The sequence below is a fragment of the Chlamydomonas reinhardtii genome, chromosome 12, assembly GCF_000002595.2.
Source record: "Chlamydomonas reinhardtii strain CC-503 cw92 mt+ chromosome 12, whole genome shotgun sequence".
Classification (NCBI taxonomy): domain Eukaryota; kingdom Viridiplantae; phylum Chlorophyta; class Chlorophyceae; order Chlamydomonadales; family Chlamydomonadaceae; genus Chlamydomonas; species Chlamydomonas reinhardtii.
The window spans coordinates 7,455,182-7,473,779 of record NC_057015.1 but is presented as its reverse complement, the minus strand read 5'-3'; the positions used below and the strand labels follow the sequence as shown (position 1 = coordinate 7,473,779).

Genomic DNA, 18,598 nt, shown 5'->3' with positions numbered 1-18,598 from the left:
GGGCACAATCGCGTCTTTCTGGGGGTACGCCAAGCTGGGTCGCTTATTACGTCAAACGGTTGATTATGTGTTGACTTAAACTAGCGAAGCTTGCTTGGTGCCCACTCCAGCTGGCAGCCTTTCGTGCCAAGTCGACAAGCCTTGCGCCGGCCAGCTCGCGCTTTCCAAAATGGGCCCGATGCTGCTTCAAGGAAGATGTTTAGGCACCTTTACGGGCATCGGTACCTTGCGAAGCCGTCGGGTGAGCGCCGCGGCACACGATTCTCTCCTACCAAGCATCGCTGGATGCTCCCACTGGCGCGTGCCTGAACCGGTCCTGCTCCCGCGCGTCGCAGGGAGATGCCCTTCTTGCGCACGCACGCAAGCAAGTAAAGAAGAATCGGAAACAGCAGCAGCGGGGGCCTGGCGACGAGGTTGACGAGCTAGGCTCGGACCCCGGGATGTCCGCCACACGCCTCGTGCTGGGTACGTGGTTGCGATGGTCACCTGGGGCCTTCCGCATGCTCCTGCGTTCCTTTAAACGCTCCCAATCACACGTGTGAATGTATGACGGTATATGACCGTTGGCGCCGACCATGTGCAGAGAATGTGGAGCTGCCGGCGGCCCCCTCACCCCGCAGCCGCCCCGGGCGAAACGGTGAGCGCCAGGGCTGCTTAGCGTGGGAGCGCCGCAACCGCCGCCTCTGTCCAACCCGCCCACTGACCACTAGTCCCGCATGATGCTGCTAAACTTGCCACCACCCCACCCAGCACACCACCAACCACCAGCACCAGCAACTGCAGTCCACCAACAGCGCATTACGCATGTGCTCAACCTTTCATCGTACCGGACCCGTACACAGAGGCTGTGTCACCCGAGCAGATTTACCCCGTTTTCGCGCCCAAGCCGGGAGCAGCTCAGTCCAACGCACCCTGGCGCTGGGAGGACGGCGAGCGGGATAGCGACCGCGAGGACGAGGGCGAGGAGGCGAGCAGCAGCGGGGCCAGCGACGTGCCAAAGTGGAACCCGCGAACGGGCTTCATGAAGACACAGGCGGACATAGAGGCGGAGCAAGCCGCAGCGGTGGAGGCAGCGGCGGCGGCAGCAGCAGCAGCAGCAGTGACGTCAGGGGCTGCTGGCGCAGGAGGGCTAGCGGCAGCAACACCAGCACCTGCATCTGCAGCGGGGCGGCCAGGGACGTCGGGGTTAAGAACGGGGTCAGGCGCGGCGGCGGCAGTGCGAGCTACGTCGGGGCCAGTAGAGGTCTCGCTGACGGCACCGGGGCCGGTGCAGCAGCCGTCAGCCGCCTCGACGTCTGCGCCGGCCGCCGCGCCACTGCCACCGGCCTCGCGTAACGCGGTGCTGACCAGCGCTCTGGGCACGGGGTTCTGGATGGCGGTGATTGCCGTCTTCTTCCGCAACTACGCAGGTGCGTTGGCGCGGCAGGGTTGTCAGTGGGCGCCGGGCAACTGCTGGGCAGGGGCTGGATTCCACACATGTGGAGGGGTCGTGCTGTGGTGTGGCTGGGTGCGTACAAGTGGAGCGGGCGTGGGCAAGAGAGGAAGCGTGCGTGCCACCTGGTGGTGTGGTAAAGGCTGGAGTGACGTGGGTTAACGACAGCCGCTGGGACGGAGGAGGGGGTTGCGGCATGCGACAGAGAGCGGGGTCGCACGTGGGCATATGTGCTAGGCTGCATGCGGCATGGCGCGCAGCGGGAGCAGCACAGGCGCAAGCGGCGTGCGCTTCGGGACTCCTGCATCCCATTTTAGCCCTGCCTATCTAGTCCGCCAAGCGACTCCTGCTCCTCTCCTGCTTGCGCTGCACCACCGTACTCATTCTGTCAATGCCACCGCGCACCCCGGAAACCACCCGCAGCCCTGAACAGCGCAGCCGCCATGGGCACTGACCCGGAGGCTGTGGCGGCGCTGCTGCGCTGGCCTTCCGGCTTCGAGTCCTTTGCCGATGTTGCGGTAGCGGCGGGCGCGGCGGCGGCTGTGACGGCGGCGCGGCAGGCGCTGCTGGGCGTGTGGGGCGACCTGCGGGAGGCCACCGACCGCTCCAACGCGCAGGTGTGAGGTGTGCGGGAGGCACGGGAGAGGCATTTGGGGGCAGGTGGAGTGGGAAGGGAGGAGGCTGGGCCTGTAGCGGTGTGGCGGCTCGGCTGCTGCCGCGGCTCGGCGTGACGGCCATTACGTCACGGCCATGTCATTGCAGCACGCTCTCACTCTCACACGCACAAAAACGCAAACACGCGCATTCCCGCCTGTGCTACCAACTGCGCATTCCTTGCCCGCTTGCGCCCGTAGATCCTGACCACGCTGAACCCATTCGACATTGTCCTGGTTGCGCTGGCCTCCGGCATTCCCGAGGAGCTCCTCTTCCGCGGTGCCCTCATCCCCGCCACCTTCCCTGACTGGCGCGGTGCCGCGATCGCCGCTGTCATCTTCGGAGCGCTTCACACCAGCGGCGGCCGCAACCCGGCCTTCGCGGTGTGGGCGGCGGCGGTTGGTGGGCTGTACGGCGCAGCTTTTTTGGTCACGGGAAACATCTGGGTGCCGGCGGTTGCGCACGTGGGCGCCAACGCGGCGTCGGCGTTCATATGGAAGGGCAAGAAGATTGCGGACATGGAAGCGGCGCGGGAGGCCCAGGCGCGGGAGGCGCAGGTAGCGGCTGGGAAGCGGTAGCGGCTGCGGTCAGTCATGGTCGCGGTGGCGGTGCGGTGGCGGCATTGCAGGATGGACGGGCCGTTGGGGTGCGCGTGGTGTGCGGTGGTGTGGTGAGAGCGCGAATGGAGCGGGCATTGTAAATGCGTGAATGAGAGTGTGCTGTGCCTTTATGCGAGGGTGTGCGTGCCCAAGTGCGTGCCTAGAGGTGGCACACAGTTGTGAAGCCAGCGAGAGAGTCATGCGCAAGCCGCACTCAGGGATACAGGAGGATCACCAGTGGTGGTGAGAGGTGAGAGAGTTTCGTTATGACTGTGGCGATCCGCTGTAATGGTGCTCAGGCGCAAGTCCGGACCAGCTTCATTCAACCGGCATTGTTGCAGCGGCAGGTTTTGTGGGGATTAATGCCACAGCCTTTTGGACCCGCATTCCCTTGATCGCTCACATGGCCCTGGCAGTGCTGATGACAACTGCAGTCAGGCCGTGCAGTCAGGCCGTGCAATGTCCACCGGGCCATCGGCACCGGCAGAAGGCCTGGAGCAGCTGGCCCGTGGGTGGGCCCTGTGCGTCTGCAACCAAGTCAGTGTCCCTGAGTACCATTGTACCAAGGGTTTACAGTACGGTACATATCAACGAGTCACAGTCTACAGGGGCGTCCGTGCCCACATGCTTTAGCATCCATGGCTTACTTTGCCAACATGCGCCCCCACGCAACGCTTCAATCTTCATGCGGAGAGTGTGGGAGTGCGCCTACGAGCGGCAAGCACCAGGCAGGCATCAGGGCGACTTTGCAGCCACGTCCCCACCCTTCCAGAATCAGAAGCAAGCTCTGGCGGCAGAACCACCCCAACATCCTCCGTCCCGTCCACTCATATACTCCATACGCCCTCATCATCACCCATATGCACCGGTGCACGGTGATACGCTACTTCGTGACGCGGCACGCAACACGCAACACCTGTGACAACGCTTTCGCGCCCTCATACCAGTTGCAACCGGCGGGCGTGCACAATCTGCATCACGGCACACCCTATTATACAGTATCATACATTTGGCATCACCATGCGCATGGTGGCGAAGCTAGATCGCACCCAATCAATGACTGGATGGGGCGGTTCCGTACATGGGGAACGAACGTTCCGTAGCACGCCACATCGTTGGCTACACGCTCGCCTGCACCAGCAGCCGCTGCCTACCCTGGCCAGGTCGTGGCGCGGTACGTGTGCGCAAGCTCAAGGTTCGCAGCCTGTGGCGGAGAAGGGAATGGCGGGTGCGCAGCAGTAGTTCATCAGGGATGATGAGGACGCCAGGAGCAGGATGGAGCAGCGCACCTGTGCGGCAGGTAGGCCACTGCGCCCGTCATCCCGTGCAGCATGCAGCGCCCGTGCAGCCGCGCGCCGGCCCCCCCTCCCTCCCTCCCCCTACCGGCTGTTGTGTGACCCACTGATGACGCCAGGTGTGTCCCCGGCGCCCTGCCTCGCAGTTCTCCACGCGGGCCCCGCCTTGCACCATCACCCGAACACGCCTTCGAGTCACGCTAAGCCGCACCGGGCTTGCACCACCCACCCACCGCATCGCTCAGCCTGTGTGACCGGGGGCGCGTCCCGAATCATCGGCTTCGAAGTCATTAAGGATCCGTCCGTGCTGACGAGCTCACTCGATAGCTCTGTCGAAACTGTCTTCATAGCCCATGCAGCCATGCATTGTACGACGCATGCCCACCGCACCTAGTGCCCTGCTCCGGGCCTCCTGCTCACCACCTCACAAGCGCACTCACTCAGCTTGCTTGCTTGCCGCCTCGCCGCCGACCGATACCCCCGCGCTGGGACGTGTACCGCCTCGCTCCCGTTATCCCCTACAGCATCCGTGGCCTGTTCAGGTTCTCCTGATCTCGGGGTTAGCGGAGCCCTCGGGCTCTCCCTAGTCCAGGCGCCGTGCCCCACCCGCACGGAGCGGCCACACGGGACCGCCTTCGCCCAATGCGTTTGCGACGCTTGGTGCTGCTGCTGCGCCGCTGCCCCCATCCAAACATGACATATGACCCCGGACCCCGGCACAGGTGATCAAACAAGGCGAGAGATGAGCCAAGGACGCACGACCTACTTCCTGAGATGGTGCGCGGACTTACAGTCCTTACATACAGACTGTGCGCGCGGCTCGTGCTGGCAGCCACGCACCGCTGCGTGCTGCGTGAGCGCGCGGGGCCGCCCCCACCACATGCAAGCATCATGTCGGCTCCGAGGGATGACACTGAGAGTCCCGCACACCAGCACTCCTCCTTGTACACGTACGCATTCACCGGCACATCACTTTTGTCCAGGACCGCGCACCGCTCTACCGCGGCGCCGCGCCGGCAAGGGCGACAAGAGGCGGCGGGCAATCAGGCAAGCCATGTATGATCCCATTCGTGCGCAAAGCCTTCTGACCGCCTTTGAAATCAGCCTGCCACTGATCCCCTGCAGGCCTTGCAACTAATCTGCCAACTGCATAAAGCCCAGGTGTCTCAGCGTCGCGGTTTGACCCGCCCCCCGCCCCCTCCCTCCGTCCAGAAACCTTCTGCCCCAATTGCCTTGTCCATTCCTCCACCCTTGTCTCATATGCTATCCGCAACGCGCACTCGCTGGAATGTCACTTGGACCGCACACTGAGAATCATTCGCACGTACGAGGGTCACGTGCAAGAATAATATAGTACCACCTTGAGTACCACAGGCACGCGCGTCAACCAATGCCGCTTGAATCAGTCAAGCTTGCTCAGCAAACATACGGACTCGCTCGCAACGAAGTACAGGCGCCCATGCACTGCGTGCAAGTCACACCTCTGCGTTTATCCAAAGGGCGCCGACCTCCCCCCCACACACACACTCCTGACATCAACATGATTTCGCAAGCCAATGCGCGCAGCAGCCACCAGCAGCCACCAGCCGTGAGAGCGCCCCTGCCCTAACAGAAGGCCTCGTGCATCCCACATCCATGTCACACGCCTCCGTCCTGCACCATACAATTATTACCTGCACCCTACTGCGGCATAGCACTCAAGCACGTGCGCTCACCTGGATGAGGCGGCTCTCACGCCACAACATCGAACCTGCTGCTCGACGACTCAAGTAGCGAAGCGTAATGAAGCGCGCAGATCAACATACAGAATGCCGCCTCGCTCCACCGCGCGCGCCCCACCGAACCCCATCCGAATTAAGTAATTCTCGAACAGAGGCCCGTAGCAATGGCCAAGTCTGGCTTCGCCGGGAGCCTTGCAAACAGGTATGTGTGGCTCCGGTTCCTCCTTCACTCCTCTTCACCCCACCGAGCGTCCGCAGGGCCCTCCTGCTAGCTGCTCCTGCCCTCCGTCTCGAGAGTGTGCAGGCGTGAGACCAGAGACCAGGCCAAAAGAAAAGCTGCATGTCACCTACAACAACGCGCTGGCGTTCCTGCGCCAGGCCGCACCGCCAGGCCGTTACCGGCATTATTTGACGGCGGGAAGGAGGCAGCAGCGTCCGTGGCGTGCTCACATAACAACGCACGGATGTGGCTGTCGGCGCAAGTTCTCCTTTGTGCAATCCTGACATGCCCAATCCAAATCCCAGAAATAGCCCTTTGGAAGCTCCTTCGGGCACGCTTCGAGGTACCATTCCACATGGTCATACTCTTTCCTTTTCCAAGTCGCCCGTTTCCAAAACGCACGCTTCTTGTCTTCAAGCTCCGTGTAGTGACACCCGGCGCACGCCTTCAAGTGCCGGTCAAATGTAACACCACCCATGTTTGCTATCTTGCGAGTCTTGCAAGTCTAATCAAATAGTATAGGAATGAATGGTTATAACAGGCACATATAATAAAATGCCGACCTGGCTTGCTGTTGTCTTAAGTTGTAGTGACCGCGACACGCAGTTGCCCGCGGGGTTGGGGGTGACGTGGGGCTTGGGCCCCGGCCCGCGTCCGGCCGTAATGACCATCCGCCTCGTGGCCCTGCATGCGGTCAAACGAGGTGGCATGAATAACAAGCAAGTGACAAGAAGCCACTAGGGTGCAAGCTGTGTGCTTCTGGGTCGTGCGCGTGCGGGCTTGAGTCCATGCACCCATGTCCAAGGTTCCATGCACCCATGTCCATCGCCACACAGTCCATGAGGCCTGTCACTACCGTATGAATGCGATTGCGATTGCGGGCCACTATGGGCCGCTGACGTCTACACCAGCGGCGCGATGTCCTTGCCCCACTCCACCCAAACGTACCACGGGTGTGCTTGCGAGCCGTGTAAGTAACACTTGCACACACGCGTGAGCGTTTTTACGCCGCCGCCTTGCAGCCGCCGCATCCAGCTGCGAGGAGGAACATGCACACTCCATTGCCGTGCCGTGCAGACGGCGGCGCCGTTGACACCGCCCCCAGGGGCGCAGCATTGCATCACCTGTCCTCCTCCTTCGACTCCTCCGCCTTCGGTTGTCGATGTGTCTTTGTGCCCCCCACCCTCCTGGCTCCAACTTGTCAGCCCCTCAGCACGGGCGCCACACTGGACATGAGCACCACCGGCAGGCTCCACTTGCCCAGGCCCGTGCTGGCTGTGGGGAGGGAGTAAATGGGGTTGCAAATTCGCGATGGTTGACTCCGATGGAGGCATGAAGAGGGGCTTTGCTAGGATCAGAAAAGACGTGGAAGAACGCGCACAGCCGTGCAGCGGCCGGGGCCGGACGACGGCCCCTGTGCTTTTGGCTGTGACGACTGAGGAGACCATCCCACGCATGCAGCATGCGCCCTCCTGCTCCACGCCATCGTAGCCGTACCGCACACATACCCGTGCTCACACACGTGCATGCACCACGCACCTGCCAGGGCGCCGCTCAGCCGCGCAAACTGCTGCGGCGAGGTGGTGTGGCTCATGCCGGCCAGCGCCGCCGCCCGCACAGCCAGGTCGTCCCGACAACAGCGCCTGCGCGCAGCACGCCGCAGCATACGGCGACATCGGACAATTGCATGCCGTGCAAATCAGGGTGTCACAACACAGAGCAGCAGATAGCGGAAGCGGCACCAGCATCCGTCGTGTCTTCCAAAACACGGCCGTGTCCGCCGTGTTCATGCCGCCCCTTCCCTCCACCATCACCCCCTCGACTCCGGCCGCACACCCCGCATTCCAGTCTGTTCGTCTCTCACCACACGTCCTCCATGCACTCCACTAGCTGGGCCACGCTGGCACCGCCTGACTGCACCGCGCCACACGCCGCTGCACTGGGGTGCTCGCCAAGCAGCTTCCAGCTCTCCACCACCAGCCGCTCCTGGGCGCGAGTCACCGAAGCCATCTCAGAGCTGCAAAGGGGTGAGCAATCGATACATACTTCAGGAGGAAAAGGGCGACGGTTGTTGTGTGTGGCATGGAGGCAGGCGGAGGGTGGGTCAGCGGGCCGGGTGCGCAGGCGGAGGTTGAGGGTGGGTATCAGGGCATTGTTCCTTCGCATGGGAGCACGGCGAGTGCGGGACAGCCCTCGCCGGTCGGCTGGACCGTCTCGCGTGGGTGGGCTGTAAGTGGCACGATCTGTCTGCCCTATCCTCCGGACCTCCAGCCTACCGCCAGCTATCAGCTGTTCAAAGGCCAGCCGCGAGAAGGAACATGCACATTCCACTAGTGCCGTGCCGCGCAGCCAACGGTGCCGTTGGCACCGCCCTATGTGCGCCACTCACATGTTCTCCTGTAGGCGCCCAAAGACCGACTCCAGGGCTCGAATCTGCTTTGCTAGCACAAGCGTTTGCAGCTGCTGTGAGTCGGGTAGCGCTGCGTAGTTGCGGCGGTCATGAAGTACCTGCGGCGGCAGAGCCGCGGCGGCACAGGTGAAGGGATGGTGCTGGCGGGAGGAGGCAGAGGTCCGCAGCTAGCTTCCTGCACATCTGGTGCGGCTTGCGCTGAGTTGAGACTTACGGGTAGGCGCTGAATAATGTTTCCAGCGTTCGCGAGCAGCCGAGCGCCCGCATCCTGCTCCCATTCACAAGTGCAAACACGGTTTTGGCAGTCTGTTGCTACACAAACAGTCATTATCAACAAATCACCTGGAGCGCGAGCCATCTTTCCAAGCACTCGTGCGATTTCAGGAAAACTGACTTGAACTTGCCAAAGTCCATTTGTGCCAGCGTGGGGTAAATAAGATATATGGATTCAGGAAAAATCTGCATAGAGTCGACCAAGACAGCAGTTGATGCATGCGATAGGTGCGGTGCGCTGGTGCCATGGCACGCGTGGGTTAAGGGAAGCCACCTGAGACAGAGTCGCAGAGAGGTTTCATACTGCGCATGGACACAAGCATGCGAGCAATGGTATTGATAACACTACAGCGGCACTGCCCCCTCGAAGGGCGATGCATAGACCATGACTTCAGACAAGCCGCGGCTGGGTTCCCCTTGGCTAACGTGTGCCGCACTAGGCGGGGATGCGGGGCCTACCAATCAACTCCCTCATTTGCTCCTCCCTTCAAGCCGCAGCTCCTCAAATTTTGTAACACACCTGCTGTAACTCTTCTTGTCCTGCTAAAAAGTAGCCTCATAGAACTCAAGTCCGGCCTCCTTGGTCCTTTTGCGCGCTCTACCCGCATGTGCACGTGTCATGGCGTCGATGGATTGGCGGCACTGTTGCACTACTCCTGCATTAGCTCGTCTTCCTGCATCTGATCCTTCCTATAGTCCTGCCTAACTCACTGTCCATGACCATACAACGCCTAGGGGGGAGGGAGAAGGTCTCTCCTCACCGCGGCCAGGCGGACAATCCACACACGCACAGCCAAAACCGGATTAGGCCGCGCCAGGCGCAGGCTGAACCACGCACTGCCCTGGCGCGCCTGCTCGCTGTCACCCAGCCCTCACACATGTACCTTCACACGAGATGCATAAAAGTGAACCGCCGCCTAACCAGCAACGACCCTCATGTAGGGTGTGCAGCTTTAGCAGCCTCGCTTCGCTTATGCTCCAGCCGCTCCATGGGGTTTAGAAGCCCCAGCCCTGTGTGCAAGGAGGTCAGAGGCAGCCCAGATCGGCGTGAGGACATAAACGGTTGATGGGCGCTGACGGTGCATCACACGTGTTTGCATGTGCACACGCCTGCTCCTTTACTCCACCAGCCAGTCTACAACGCCCTGGTCTATAAAGATACCAGAAACCTCAGCACGACACGACGAAGCCCCAACCCCACCTGGCCGGCGGAAACATCGCATCCTCCCGCGGATCTCGGGCCCGCTCCCGCTCCCGGCCCTGGTCGCGGTCGCGCCCTCTTACCTTCTTGGCGGGCGCGGGCGGCGGCGGTGCCGGCGCGGGGGCGGGCGCGGGCTTGGGCTCCTCCACGGGGGCGGGCGCGGGCTTGGCCTCCGCCTTCTTGGGCAGGCGGCGCTTGATGCGGTCCACGTTGTTGCCAATGAAGCGCCGCACGTCCTCCATGCGCACGCCCGCGCGGCCCACCTGCAGGAAAGAGGTGGCGCGGGAAGAGAAGGAGACGGTGTCGGAGGCGGACGGGGCGTTGAGCAGGGGTGCGCGCCAGCCAGCCCGAACGCATGCACGCACGCATGCACAGCAGGCAACACCCGGCGCCGGTGCCACCCGCTTAGCAGCACAAGGCCACAGCTGCGGCGCTGCGCCAGCTGGTGGTACCGATAGCTGCGCTCTCTCTCGCGCGCACACAAGTTCCCACCTGCAGGCACACGATGGCGGGGATGATGGTCCACATGAGCGCGCCCGTGATGCGGCGGCCCAGCTTGAGGCCGCCCAGGGTGGTGCGGCGCCACGCCTCGTAGCGGGCGCGCTTGGTCTTGCTGATCTCCTCCAGCGCCTCCTTCATCAGCAGCGCCCTACGCCATGTGAGCGACGAGCCGATGAGTGACAGGGTCAGGGTAATGCAGGGGTTTCGTTCGCAGCTGCAGCATGCGCAAGGCACCGCGTCCTCCCCACTCAGCTCGTCAGCCCCTCAAGGCAAGGCTTCATGTAGGTTTGGAATGAAGTACCCCTCCGCTCCCCTCCCCTGCCGTCGACCCTGCTCACCGGACAGCCAGCAGGTCGGAGTGCTCCTTGTTGAAGGCCTCCGCGGTGCCCCAGGGGTAGCGCCGCTCCGGCCAGAACAGCGGCGGCTCCGCGGCCGCCAGCTCTTCGCTGATGTCGTTGGAGGCAATCACCAGGAAGGGCGGGTGCGGCGTGGCGTGGTCCTGTGGGGGTGTTGTAGGAGCGGGCGGCGGGGGCCCGGGGAGGTGGTGGGTGTTGTGGGCGTGGTGGCGGCAGGTCAGGAGGTGGATGGAGGTGATAGCGCGCCTGTCGGTGAGTGAGAGGAGCGGACAGAATGGCTGCGGAGGGGCGCACACGCGCGGCGCACAGGTAGCACGCCTAGTCCTGGAGCTTTGCGAGGAGGGAAAGGACAGGGTGCGCGGGGGCGGCCCACCCCACCTGCACGCCGGCGCGCTCCAGCGTGTCGCGCTCGAACTTGAAGATGTTGATCTTGTCGTGAATGCCTGTGGGGCGTCGAGCCACGTGCCACCAGACGTCATGCCACTTCCAACAAAAGCACGCATCCAGGTGCCGCAGCAGCGATGCAAGCTTGACGACGGCAGGTAGCAACCCTTCCCTCCTCCGTACCGCATCCGAATTGAACCCCCGGGTTGGGTCCCTCTCGCCGGGCCTTTCCCCGCGCCCCAGCTCACCGGGCACCATGGGGTTGGCGATGCGGTTGGCGACCTCGGTGCGGTAGGTGTTGGCCTCACGTATCGTCATGGTGTCGGCCTTGGTGACCACCGGCACCACCGGCACGTGCTTGCCCAGCTCGAACATGTACTTGAGGTCGATGGGGCGCAGGCTGCAGCAGAAGGGGGGTTACATTCATGATGAGGGGGGTTACATTCATGATTAATTAAGAAGTGAAGGCGTAAGGGGGGGGGGTAGAGGGAGGGAAGGAAGGGAGGAAGGAACAGGGCGATTGGACACGCGCAAAGCACGACTGGGTTGGAGGACCTGCCGTGGCCGTGCCGCATAGCCTGCTCCCAAGCGGGCTAGCCCGCTGTCTCAACGTCCTGGCCCCCAAGCAAACCACCCACGATGTAGCAGGGCGCCTTTCCCCCGCGGTTGCCCGGTGCCTGGCTCGCTCGCCATATTTCTACCACCACCACCACCGTCTCCCAGCCCAGCACCCTCAGCCGCCGCTGCTGCGCCCTCACCGGTGCGGCGGGATGCAGAAGATGCAGAGGTCAACGCGCGGGTCCTCAATCTCCGCCAGGTCCTCCTTGCGGTCGCGAGCCTGCTCCAGCTCCAGCCACCTGAAAAGCGGTAAAAGGGGGCGGCGGAGGGCGGCGACCACTGATGTGTCACGGCATGCGGGATGGCGGTGCGGGTGTGGGCGCCGCTGATGCTGCTTACACCGCGTCGCGAGGACAACGAGGAAGACCCGCGGCTGGGTGCGTCATGTGTTGGTGCAATACCGGGTCCGCAGAGAAACAGCACGGTGGTAGGATGTGCGGCCCACGCGCGGAGCTCTAGGAAAGGGTTGGGCCTCGCCTAGAAGTGAACGCGCCACGGCCGAGCGGTTGGCTATCGCACGGGCGTATACTGAGCTGCCCATGGTTGCAGGGGCAGGCCAGTAAGTTAATCCGTGCGTCTGACGTACGCATGCTTGCCTCCCCTTGGTCCCATGTCTGCCTCTGCACCAGCTGCCATCCCCTGGCGATCTATTAAGAGCACCTCGAGTGGTGCTCTTCTCTATCCAGGCTACGGCTCCTTGCGACGCCATCGCTCCGCCCACTGCCACCAACCCGCCCGCCTTCGCCCCCGGCTGCTGCTGCTTCTGCTCATCCTCCTCCTGCTGCTGCTGCCGCCACTCACTTGCGGTTCTGGCTCTCGATGTAGTCCTGCACCATCTTGAGGTTGCGGAACACGTCCAGCTCGTCGCCGTAGCCGGGCGTGTCCTGCAGGAAAGGGTGGTGGTGGCGGGTGGGTGGTGGTTTGTGTGGGCGGGTGCAGGTCTTCACTGGTGCAGCCAAGTCCACACCTGCACGCCGTCCCCAAGACCCCTTTACCCACCCACCCCTTTCCCGCCCGCCCCAAACCAACACGCCCCGCGCCCGCCCGCTCCCAAGCCGTGGCGCCCCCCCCCCAACCCCACCTGGATCTTGTAGACCCAGATGACGCGGTCCTCCTCGTCGCGCCAAGACACCGTGGAGCTCAGCGACTCGGGGTCGCGGCGGAACTGCTCCGTGGGCGTGTAGCTGCCGTCGTGCACCTGGCGTGGCAGGCAGGTAGGTGGGTAGGCAGGCAGGAAGGCACGTAGGTGGGCAGGTGGTAGTGACACGGCAGGAGCAGCAGGAGCGGGAGGGCAATGCGCGGTGACAAAGAGGGGCGGGGCAGGCCAGGAAAGGCCGGGGCGGCACAGCGCAGGGGACTGTTCCCACTTGCGGTGGCTGTGGTGGTGATGGTGATGGCGGGCGGGCTGACTGGCTGCGGCTGCAGGATGTGTACGGCTCACTGAAACAGGCTGGCTGGCAGGCACACCCGGCGCGGCACTGTACGCGGCCGGGGCGCAGCCAGGCAGAGCCGCCGTGTGCAGTTGATTCCCGGCATGTGGGCGAGGACTGCAGCAACATCGCTCCACGCCGTGCAAGAAAACGTCTGTCCCCGCTATGTTTGGTTTGCTTGATGTCGCAGGCCAGAACACCCGGGCGGCGTGGAGCAAGAGAGAACCTGACACACACGCGCGCGCCGCGAGGGCCGGCATGTGTGATTCGAGGGATCGCAACCGGGTTAGACTACACCTGCCGCTGCTGCTGTTTCCGTCGTGTGCTCCCATCCCATCCTATCCCATCCCACCCCACCCCATCCCATCTGAGCTGCCCCCTTGAACGCTGTGCTGCTGGATGCTCATCAATGGCTATTGCAAGCCCCTCAAGCACACGCCCGCACGCGTGGTCGCCACGGCACTGCCACCCTCGTGAGCAGTCCTGTGACCGCACCCAAGGGCGCTAGGCAAGTCAGTCCTACTCGGAAGCCTCTATCCCCAGCCCTTTTCCCGCCCTTTGCAACATGCTGCCCCCCTGTGCCGCCGCAAGCTTCGCAGCCGCACCTGCAGGCGCTCGCCGGGGATGGAGATGAGCGACTTGATGAGGGTGGTCTTGCCCAGACCCGAGTCGCCCACGACGATCAGCTGTGGTGTTTGGCGGTTGGGCAGGACATGGGGATGAGAAACAGAACGCGAGTTAGTCGGGTGGCGTGTGGTGCTTCAGAATGCTGCCGCGCGACCCCCTAGGTGGCTGAAAGGACCTCAATCCCTTTCTACGCACCGGCCTGCACCTACGCACCTACACCCACGTTGTGCTCGGTTCTTGAGAACCACACATACATACCCCAACCCCCCACCCTCTCCGCCGCTGCCCCACCTTGATGTACTTCTTCTTCCAGATCTTGTGCGGCCGCGGGCGGCGCGGGCCCAGCAGCGCGTCCTTGCCGAACACCATCTCACTGGCGCGGCTGTAGTTGGAGCTGATGCTCAGGCGGCGCTCTGCGGCGCATCGGTTGGTTGGCGGGATAAGGAGGAGGACGTAGGGCAGGAGTGGAAGGGTAGAGGCAAGGGCATGCATGCATTTTGCAGCCTGGCGATTGACAGGGTTCCGCAGGGCCGCCGACAGACGCTGCATGCTCTGCATTCCAAGGCCAATACATCCCGCCTGCGGCCTGTCTTCTGCCCAGTCCACTGCTGCTCCCCAGGCGCCCTGCTCGGTGCTCACCCGGCATGGTGCCGGTGCGGGGCACGCCCGCGAACTTCTCCTCGGTGGCGGGGGCCGCCATGGCGAAGTCGTTGGGACCGGCTGCGGAGAAGGGGGCGCGAGGGAGAGGACCGATGAGAGGACAGAGCGGCAGGGGTGTTGGCAAGGTTCAGCAATGGCAGGTGTCTGGACAGGGTGCTGCTAGGCACAGCCGTGCTGCACATGCAGGTGCCAGCCACCACCTGCCGGGTGGCACCTGTCCCGAAGGTGCTGCGAAGCATACTTGACCCGACTTTGGTAAGCTTCGGGGGTTTCGCCTCCGACGCACTCACAGTGGTTGTTCAGGTAGCGGTTCGTGGCGTTGGCGAAAGGCGTGGTGGTCGAGGGGCCGTTGGTGGGGAGGCTCCCAGACGGGCCCTCCTGCTCGCGAAGGCTGGCAGCAAACTTCTGATAGGTGCTGGACATCACTCAGCGGTGTTCACTGCGTCACCCAGCGAGATGAACTGCGCGGGGGAAGTGGAGCAGGCGGCGACGCGACTCAAACAGGATCGACGGGTGCACCTGAACTTCTGGCGCTAGCCCAAACCCCAGTGTGGAAGTGTGCGCAGCAACCCATAAGTCTGGTGGTGTCGAATGTGGTAAGCTGCGCGCTGCCTACACAAGCCCCGCCGAACCGCCGGTGAATCAAGGACCGCCGAGAGGCGGGAGCCACAAAGACGCCCGCGGGCAACCTGCCGACAGCCACCATGGCTCCGAACTACTGGCCAAGAGGTGATCGGCGCACCCAACGCTAGCAAGTTCTCTGGGGTAAACGCACCCTGATTGAAGCAGCTCGTTCTGCAACAGTTGCATGCAGTTTATACGTGCGGTGTCACGCGCGGCCGTATGCTCACAACAGCACATACATATGCCTGACTTCATAACGAGGGGCCGCAAGAAGGGGTCGCGTCGGCATCGATGAGGGACATGGGAAACTCGTTCCCTACCCTCGAATTCCCTTTTCGCTAATGTGCATTGATAGATATTCAAATATGAACAGCATTTGCGCTTAACTTTCTTCACAAACCTGCGCCCAGACGCTTAAGAAGGTTCTTTCCGTAAAACACACGGCAAGGCAATGACTGCTTTTGTACCAGTGTCTTTGGTGAGATTGTTACACATATAAATGAGCGAATTGTGGACTGTGCACTGGGACCAGGGCTTGACATTCGTTTGGCTTCTTCACTTCGTTTTGCAGCCCTCGACTAGCGCGTTAAACGATGCGTATGTCAAGTCACAACTTACGAAATGGTAGGGCTCTGTGTTGGCCTTACTCGGGGGGCCGCGGGGTGTTGCTGCGCCGCGACCAACGTGCGTGCCACTGCGTCCCCCTCGCCTCCCCCTCCACACACACTCTGTGCGCTCTTCCCCCACACATCAACCTCCCAAACACGCTGGGATTGTTACGCTGGCTTAAACTCCCTCCTGTTATCCAGGGACCTTCTGCGGAACTTGAGATGCGTGGCGGTTCGGTACACCAAATACTACCACAAGCTGCAGGGGCAGGAGCTTCTGGCAGACCTGTTCCGGGATGAGAAGGTGCAGGAGGCTTTCCAGGTGGGGCTGACTGTGCAACTATGGAGAGTGAACGTGCAATAAGTGCAGCGGACGGTCTGTATGCGGGGGAATGGGTGGCGGTCCGGACGCGGCTCTGGCGCCCGGGCCGGGTTGATACGGGGACAGATGGGTCGAGACGATCGCATCATGCAGTGATAGAGGCAGTTTGCTGTTGCTCATGTGGTTGCTGCGGCTGTGCAACAATGTCTTGCAGGTGCTCCGGAAAGGCGGGGCGTGGGGGCAGCTGGGCGGGCCGGTGACCAAGGTGGACGCGACGCTGTTGGCGTCCTCCCTCACACGGTGCGCCGCGGTGGGGGCATCGCGGGGGGCAAGCAGGGCCGGGCGCCGCGGGGATGGGGTTGTGTAGCGCATGCGGAAGCGGAGGAGCAGGCGTGGGAGGAGGGGGAGGAGGAGGGGGAGGAGGCAGCGTTGGGCGTGCGTCTAGGACGCCTACGAGTGTGCATCCCATGTGCACAGGCGTTGGTTGGAGCCGTGGTGTGGTGAGCGCTACTGCCGGCGCACCGGGGCTTCCGGGGCGGTGTCGCCTCCCGAGGGGCCCCTCACGGGTCCCCTTCAGTCACAAACACGTCAGCCTTGCAGACGGACCCCTCGCCTGCCAAGCCCCCACCCCTATCTTTCCCAACCGTCTTCCTTGCAGGATGGACCTATTCGACAAGTTGACGGAAACATCGCCGCCAATCGTGCGGTCCAACGGCGACATCGGCAAGTGCATGGAGGACAACCGGGAGGGGTTCCAGGTGGGCCCCACTGTCCGCGCCTGCCGCGTGGCGTCCAGGGCGCTGCTGCCATGGCAGCCCCGTGCCCACACACACGGGCCACACACGGCCACATTCCAATTGCCCACCTCACACACCCAGCCTCCTCTGTGCTCCTCTAAACCACACACCCGGGATGGCAAGAAAACACGGCCCATACACGGTCAGCCATTTACAGCCCTTACCTTGCCCTACGATGCGTGCATGTCGACACACACACACACACACACACACACACACACACACACACACACACACACACACACACACACACACACACACACACACACACACACACACACACACAACGCGCTGTCAGGTCTCGGACCAGCTGCGCGAGCTGATCCTTGTGGAGGAGAGCGAGCACGCCGCGCTGTTCAGCGAGGCCGAGCGCGACGAGCTGCTGTGGCGGCTGTTTGAGCACGTGGTGCTGGGCGGCGCCTGCTGCCAATTCGAGGTGAGGCTGCGTGCGGGGGCGGCGAGGGCTGTGGCGCGTGCCTGGCGTGTAATCAGTGATTGTGGGTGGCAACGGGCGCTTGTAGACATGGGAGACAGCTGTGTTGGGTGCACCGTAGCTGTGGTGTGGTGCACCCAGCGGCCGCTGGACATGCCTGCCAGAGGTGCCGGCGCATCTCCATTTGGTGCTGGGACTGTCCCCTCTGTAACATCCGCATTCATGGTGCATTCGTGACTTCAATTACCGGTTTGAGAAGCAGACTTCTCAACCACTTTTGCGCACACACACGCATACACATACACACACAAATAAACATACGCACACACAATTCCGGCCCGTGCAGGACAAGGTGGAGCCGTATGTGGAGACGTCCAAGCGCCTATACAAGGAGCTCGTGTGGTGGGTGCGCGCTGTGGAGGGGGCATGGGGCGGCGTGTAATGACATGCGAGGACTGGTATCGACAGATGTATGCCTGCACGGCATGAAGACTGACTTTATGCCGCTGCGCTGCGCCGCCGGTTCTCACGCCGTGTCCCAATACGCGCAGCGCACAGAAGGACCCCGCAACCGGCAAGGTGCAGACCGTGTCCGCCGTTTACAAGATCAACTCCATACAGGGGGATTCAGGTGCGCGCGTGTCTGCATGCACGCACGCACAAGGCACGAAAGTGCGTGCCGCCAAACCCGCTCCCTCGCAACCTGCTGCACGTGCACCCTGCCCTGTCATCACTGCACGCCCTCTCTCGCACGCACCATCATGCGCACTCGCCCCTGCATGCTTTCGGCCACTCACTCACGCACGTGCACGCACACGCCATTCCACAGGGCCCCTGGAGCTGTACCCCAGCCGCTCCCGGCAGAATTTCTGCTACGCAGCGGTGGACCCTGTACGACGAATCGTGAAGATCCTTTACCACGCCTACGTGCCGTACTGGTGATGCCAACCCAGATGGCAGCCTCTCGATGAAGGATGCACACGCCTTCATATCAAGCGACCCTATCAAATATCAAATACGTCATGCATGTTTGCGTGGAAAGACGTGGCCACTTCATACCGCGGTGCATTAGTGTCCAGGCACGTGTGGCTGACACATACGACGATACCGGCATGCGTGTGTGCTACGGTAATCGCGTGAGTGGTTGACACGTGCACCTGCATCCATACACATTGACATGAGCGTGCATGCGTGCAACCTGTGACGTGCGTGAAACCGCACCGACACCGTGGCGGCGGTGCGATGGGTTTCGGTGTTGTTCGTCTGATCCAGCTATAGCAGCAGACGGTCCAAAGGAGTGCAGGGGTCCTCTACACATTTGATTCGCCCCGGCTTTGCCTCAATGCCTACAAGCCACCTGGACAACTGTTGTCACGTGTAATACAACTTCATGCCTAGCGGCCTGTGATTGATGCGGCCGTGCCTCCCGATGC

At 62.6% G+C, this 18,598-nt stretch overlaps 4 protein-coding genes across 4 annotated transcripts; 2 read left to right on the top strand and 2 right to left on the bottom strand.

Annotated features, from left to right (window-relative positions):
• The first annotated feature begins 72 nt into the window (after nucleotides 1–72).
• Nucleotides 73–3,058, top strand: CHLRE_12g556150v5 (uncharacterized protein). The gene is made up of 6 exons (XM_043069088.1): nucleotides 73–241; nucleotides 336–465; nucleotides 584–637; nucleotides 843–1,409; nucleotides 1,856–2,049; nucleotides 2,287–3,058. The coding sequence occupies exons 1-6, from the start codon at nucleotides 170–172 to the stop codon at nucleotides 2,662–2,664; spliced, it is 1,395 nt and encodes a 464-aa protein (XP_042918911.1). The 5' UTR covers nucleotides 73–169; the 3' UTR covers nucleotides 2,665–3,058.
• Nucleotides 3,059–4,764: 1,706 nt separating this feature from the next.
• Nucleotides 4,765–8,822, bottom strand: CHLRE_12g556200v5 (uncharacterized protein). Its single transcript, XM_043069089.1, has 6 exons — nucleotides 8,674–8,822; nucleotides 8,546–8,599; nucleotides 8,311–8,429; nucleotides 7,786–7,938; nucleotides 7,461–7,564; nucleotides 4,765–7,196 (listed from the first exon to the last, which is right to left on the bottom strand). The coding sequence occupies exons 1-6, from the start codon at nucleotides 8,743–8,745 to the stop codon at nucleotides 7,123–7,125; spliced, it is 576 nt and encodes a 191-aa protein (XP_042918910.1). The 5' UTR covers nucleotides 8,746–8,822; the 3' UTR covers nucleotides 4,765–7,122.
• A 66-nt stretch (nucleotides 8,823–8,888) lies between these two features.
• Nucleotides 8,889–15,242, bottom strand: CHLRE_12g556250v5 (uncharacterized protein). Its single transcript, XM_001694125.2, has 14 exons — nucleotides 15,157–15,242; nucleotides 14,672–14,842; nucleotides 14,361–14,441; nucleotides 14,013–14,134; nucleotides 13,700–13,780; nucleotides 12,746–12,862; nucleotides 12,466–12,548; nucleotides 11,805–11,903; nucleotides 11,295–11,446; nucleotides 11,041–11,105; nucleotides 10,645–10,805; nucleotides 10,298–10,454; nucleotides 9,889–10,068; nucleotides 8,889–9,615 (listed from the first exon to the last, which is right to left on the bottom strand). Exons 2-14 carry the CDS (start codon nucleotides 14,802–14,804, stop codon nucleotides 9,601–9,603), a joined length of 1,446 nt encoding a protein of 481 aa, XP_001694177.1. The 5' UTR covers nucleotides 14,805–14,842; nucleotides 15,157–15,242; the 3' UTR covers nucleotides 8,889–9,600.
• A 117-nt stretch (nucleotides 15,243–15,359) lies between these two features.
• On the top strand, nucleotides 15,360–18,598 carry CHLRE_12g556300v5 (uncharacterized protein). The gene is made up of 9 exons (XM_001693998.2): nucleotides 15,360–15,483; nucleotides 15,577–15,629; nucleotides 15,815–15,935; nucleotides 16,150–16,235; nucleotides 16,594–16,693; nucleotides 17,031–17,168; nucleotides 17,512–17,567; nucleotides 17,717–17,796; nucleotides 17,995–18,598. The coding sequence occupies exons 1-9, from the start codon at nucleotides 15,457–15,459 to the stop codon at nucleotides 18,105–18,107; spliced, it is 774 nt and encodes a 257-aa protein (XP_001694050.1). The 5' UTR covers nucleotides 15,360–15,456; the 3' UTR covers nucleotides 18,108–18,598.

What these genes read in the sequence shown, in the direction of transcription:
- CHLRE_12g556300v5 (XM_001693998.2), top strand. Translation starts at nt 15,457, where the DNA reads ATGACTGCTTTTGTACCAGTGTCTTTG. An exon ending in TTGGCGTCCTCCCTCACACG is followed by an intron (nt 16,236 to 16,593) that starts GTGCGCCGCGGT and finishes TCTTCCTTGCAG; the next exon opens with GATGGACCTATTCGACAAGT. An exon ending in CTCCATACAGGGGGATTCAG is followed by an intron (nt 17,797 to 17,994) that starts GTGCGCGCGTGT and finishes GCCATTCCACAG; the next exon opens with GGCCCCTGGAGCTGTACCCC.
- CHLRE_12g556250v5 (XM_001694125.2), bottom strand. Translation starts at nt 14,804, where the DNA reads ATGTCCAGCACCTATCAGAAGTTTGCTGCCAGCCTTCGCGAGCAGGAG. An exon ending in ATCGAGAGCCAGAACCGCAA is followed by an intron (nt 11,904 to 12,465) that starts GTGAGTGGCGGC and finishes ACCGCTTTTCAG; the next exon opens with GTGGCTGGAGCTGGAGCAGG. An exon ending in TCCGACCTGCTGGCTGTCCG is followed by an intron (nt 10,455 to 10,644) that starts GTGAGCAGGGTC and finishes CACATGGCGTAG; the next exon opens with GGCGCTGCTGATGAAGGAGG.
- CHLRE_12g556150v5 (XM_043069088.1), top strand. Translation starts at nt 170, where the DNA reads ATGGGCCCGATGCTGCTTCAAGGAAGATGTTTAGGCACCTTTACGGGC. An exon ending in GTACCTTGCGAAGCCGTCGG is followed by an intron (nt 242 to 335) that starts GTGAGCGCCGCG and finishes CGCGCGTCGCAG; the next exon opens with GGAGATGCCCTTCTTGCGCA. An exon ending in CTTCTTCCGCAACTACGCAG is followed by an intron (nt 1,410 to 1,855) that starts GTGCGTTGGCGC and finishes AACCACCCGCAG; the next exon opens with CCCTGAACAGCGCAGCCGCC.
- CHLRE_12g556200v5 (XM_043069089.1), bottom strand. Translation starts at nt 8,745, where the DNA reads ATGGACTTTGGCAAGTTCAAGTCAGTTTTCCTGAAATCGCACGAGTGC. An exon ending in AAAGATGGCTCGCGCTCCAG is followed by an intron (nt 8,600 to 8,673) that starts GTGATTTGTTGA and finishes GAATGGGAGCAG; the next exon opens with GATGCGGGCGCTCGGCTGCT. An exon ending in GAGTGCATGGAGGACGTGTG is followed by an intron (nt 7,565 to 7,785) that starts GTGAGAGACGAA and finishes TGCTGCGCGCAG; the next exon opens with GCGCTGTTGTCGGGACGACC.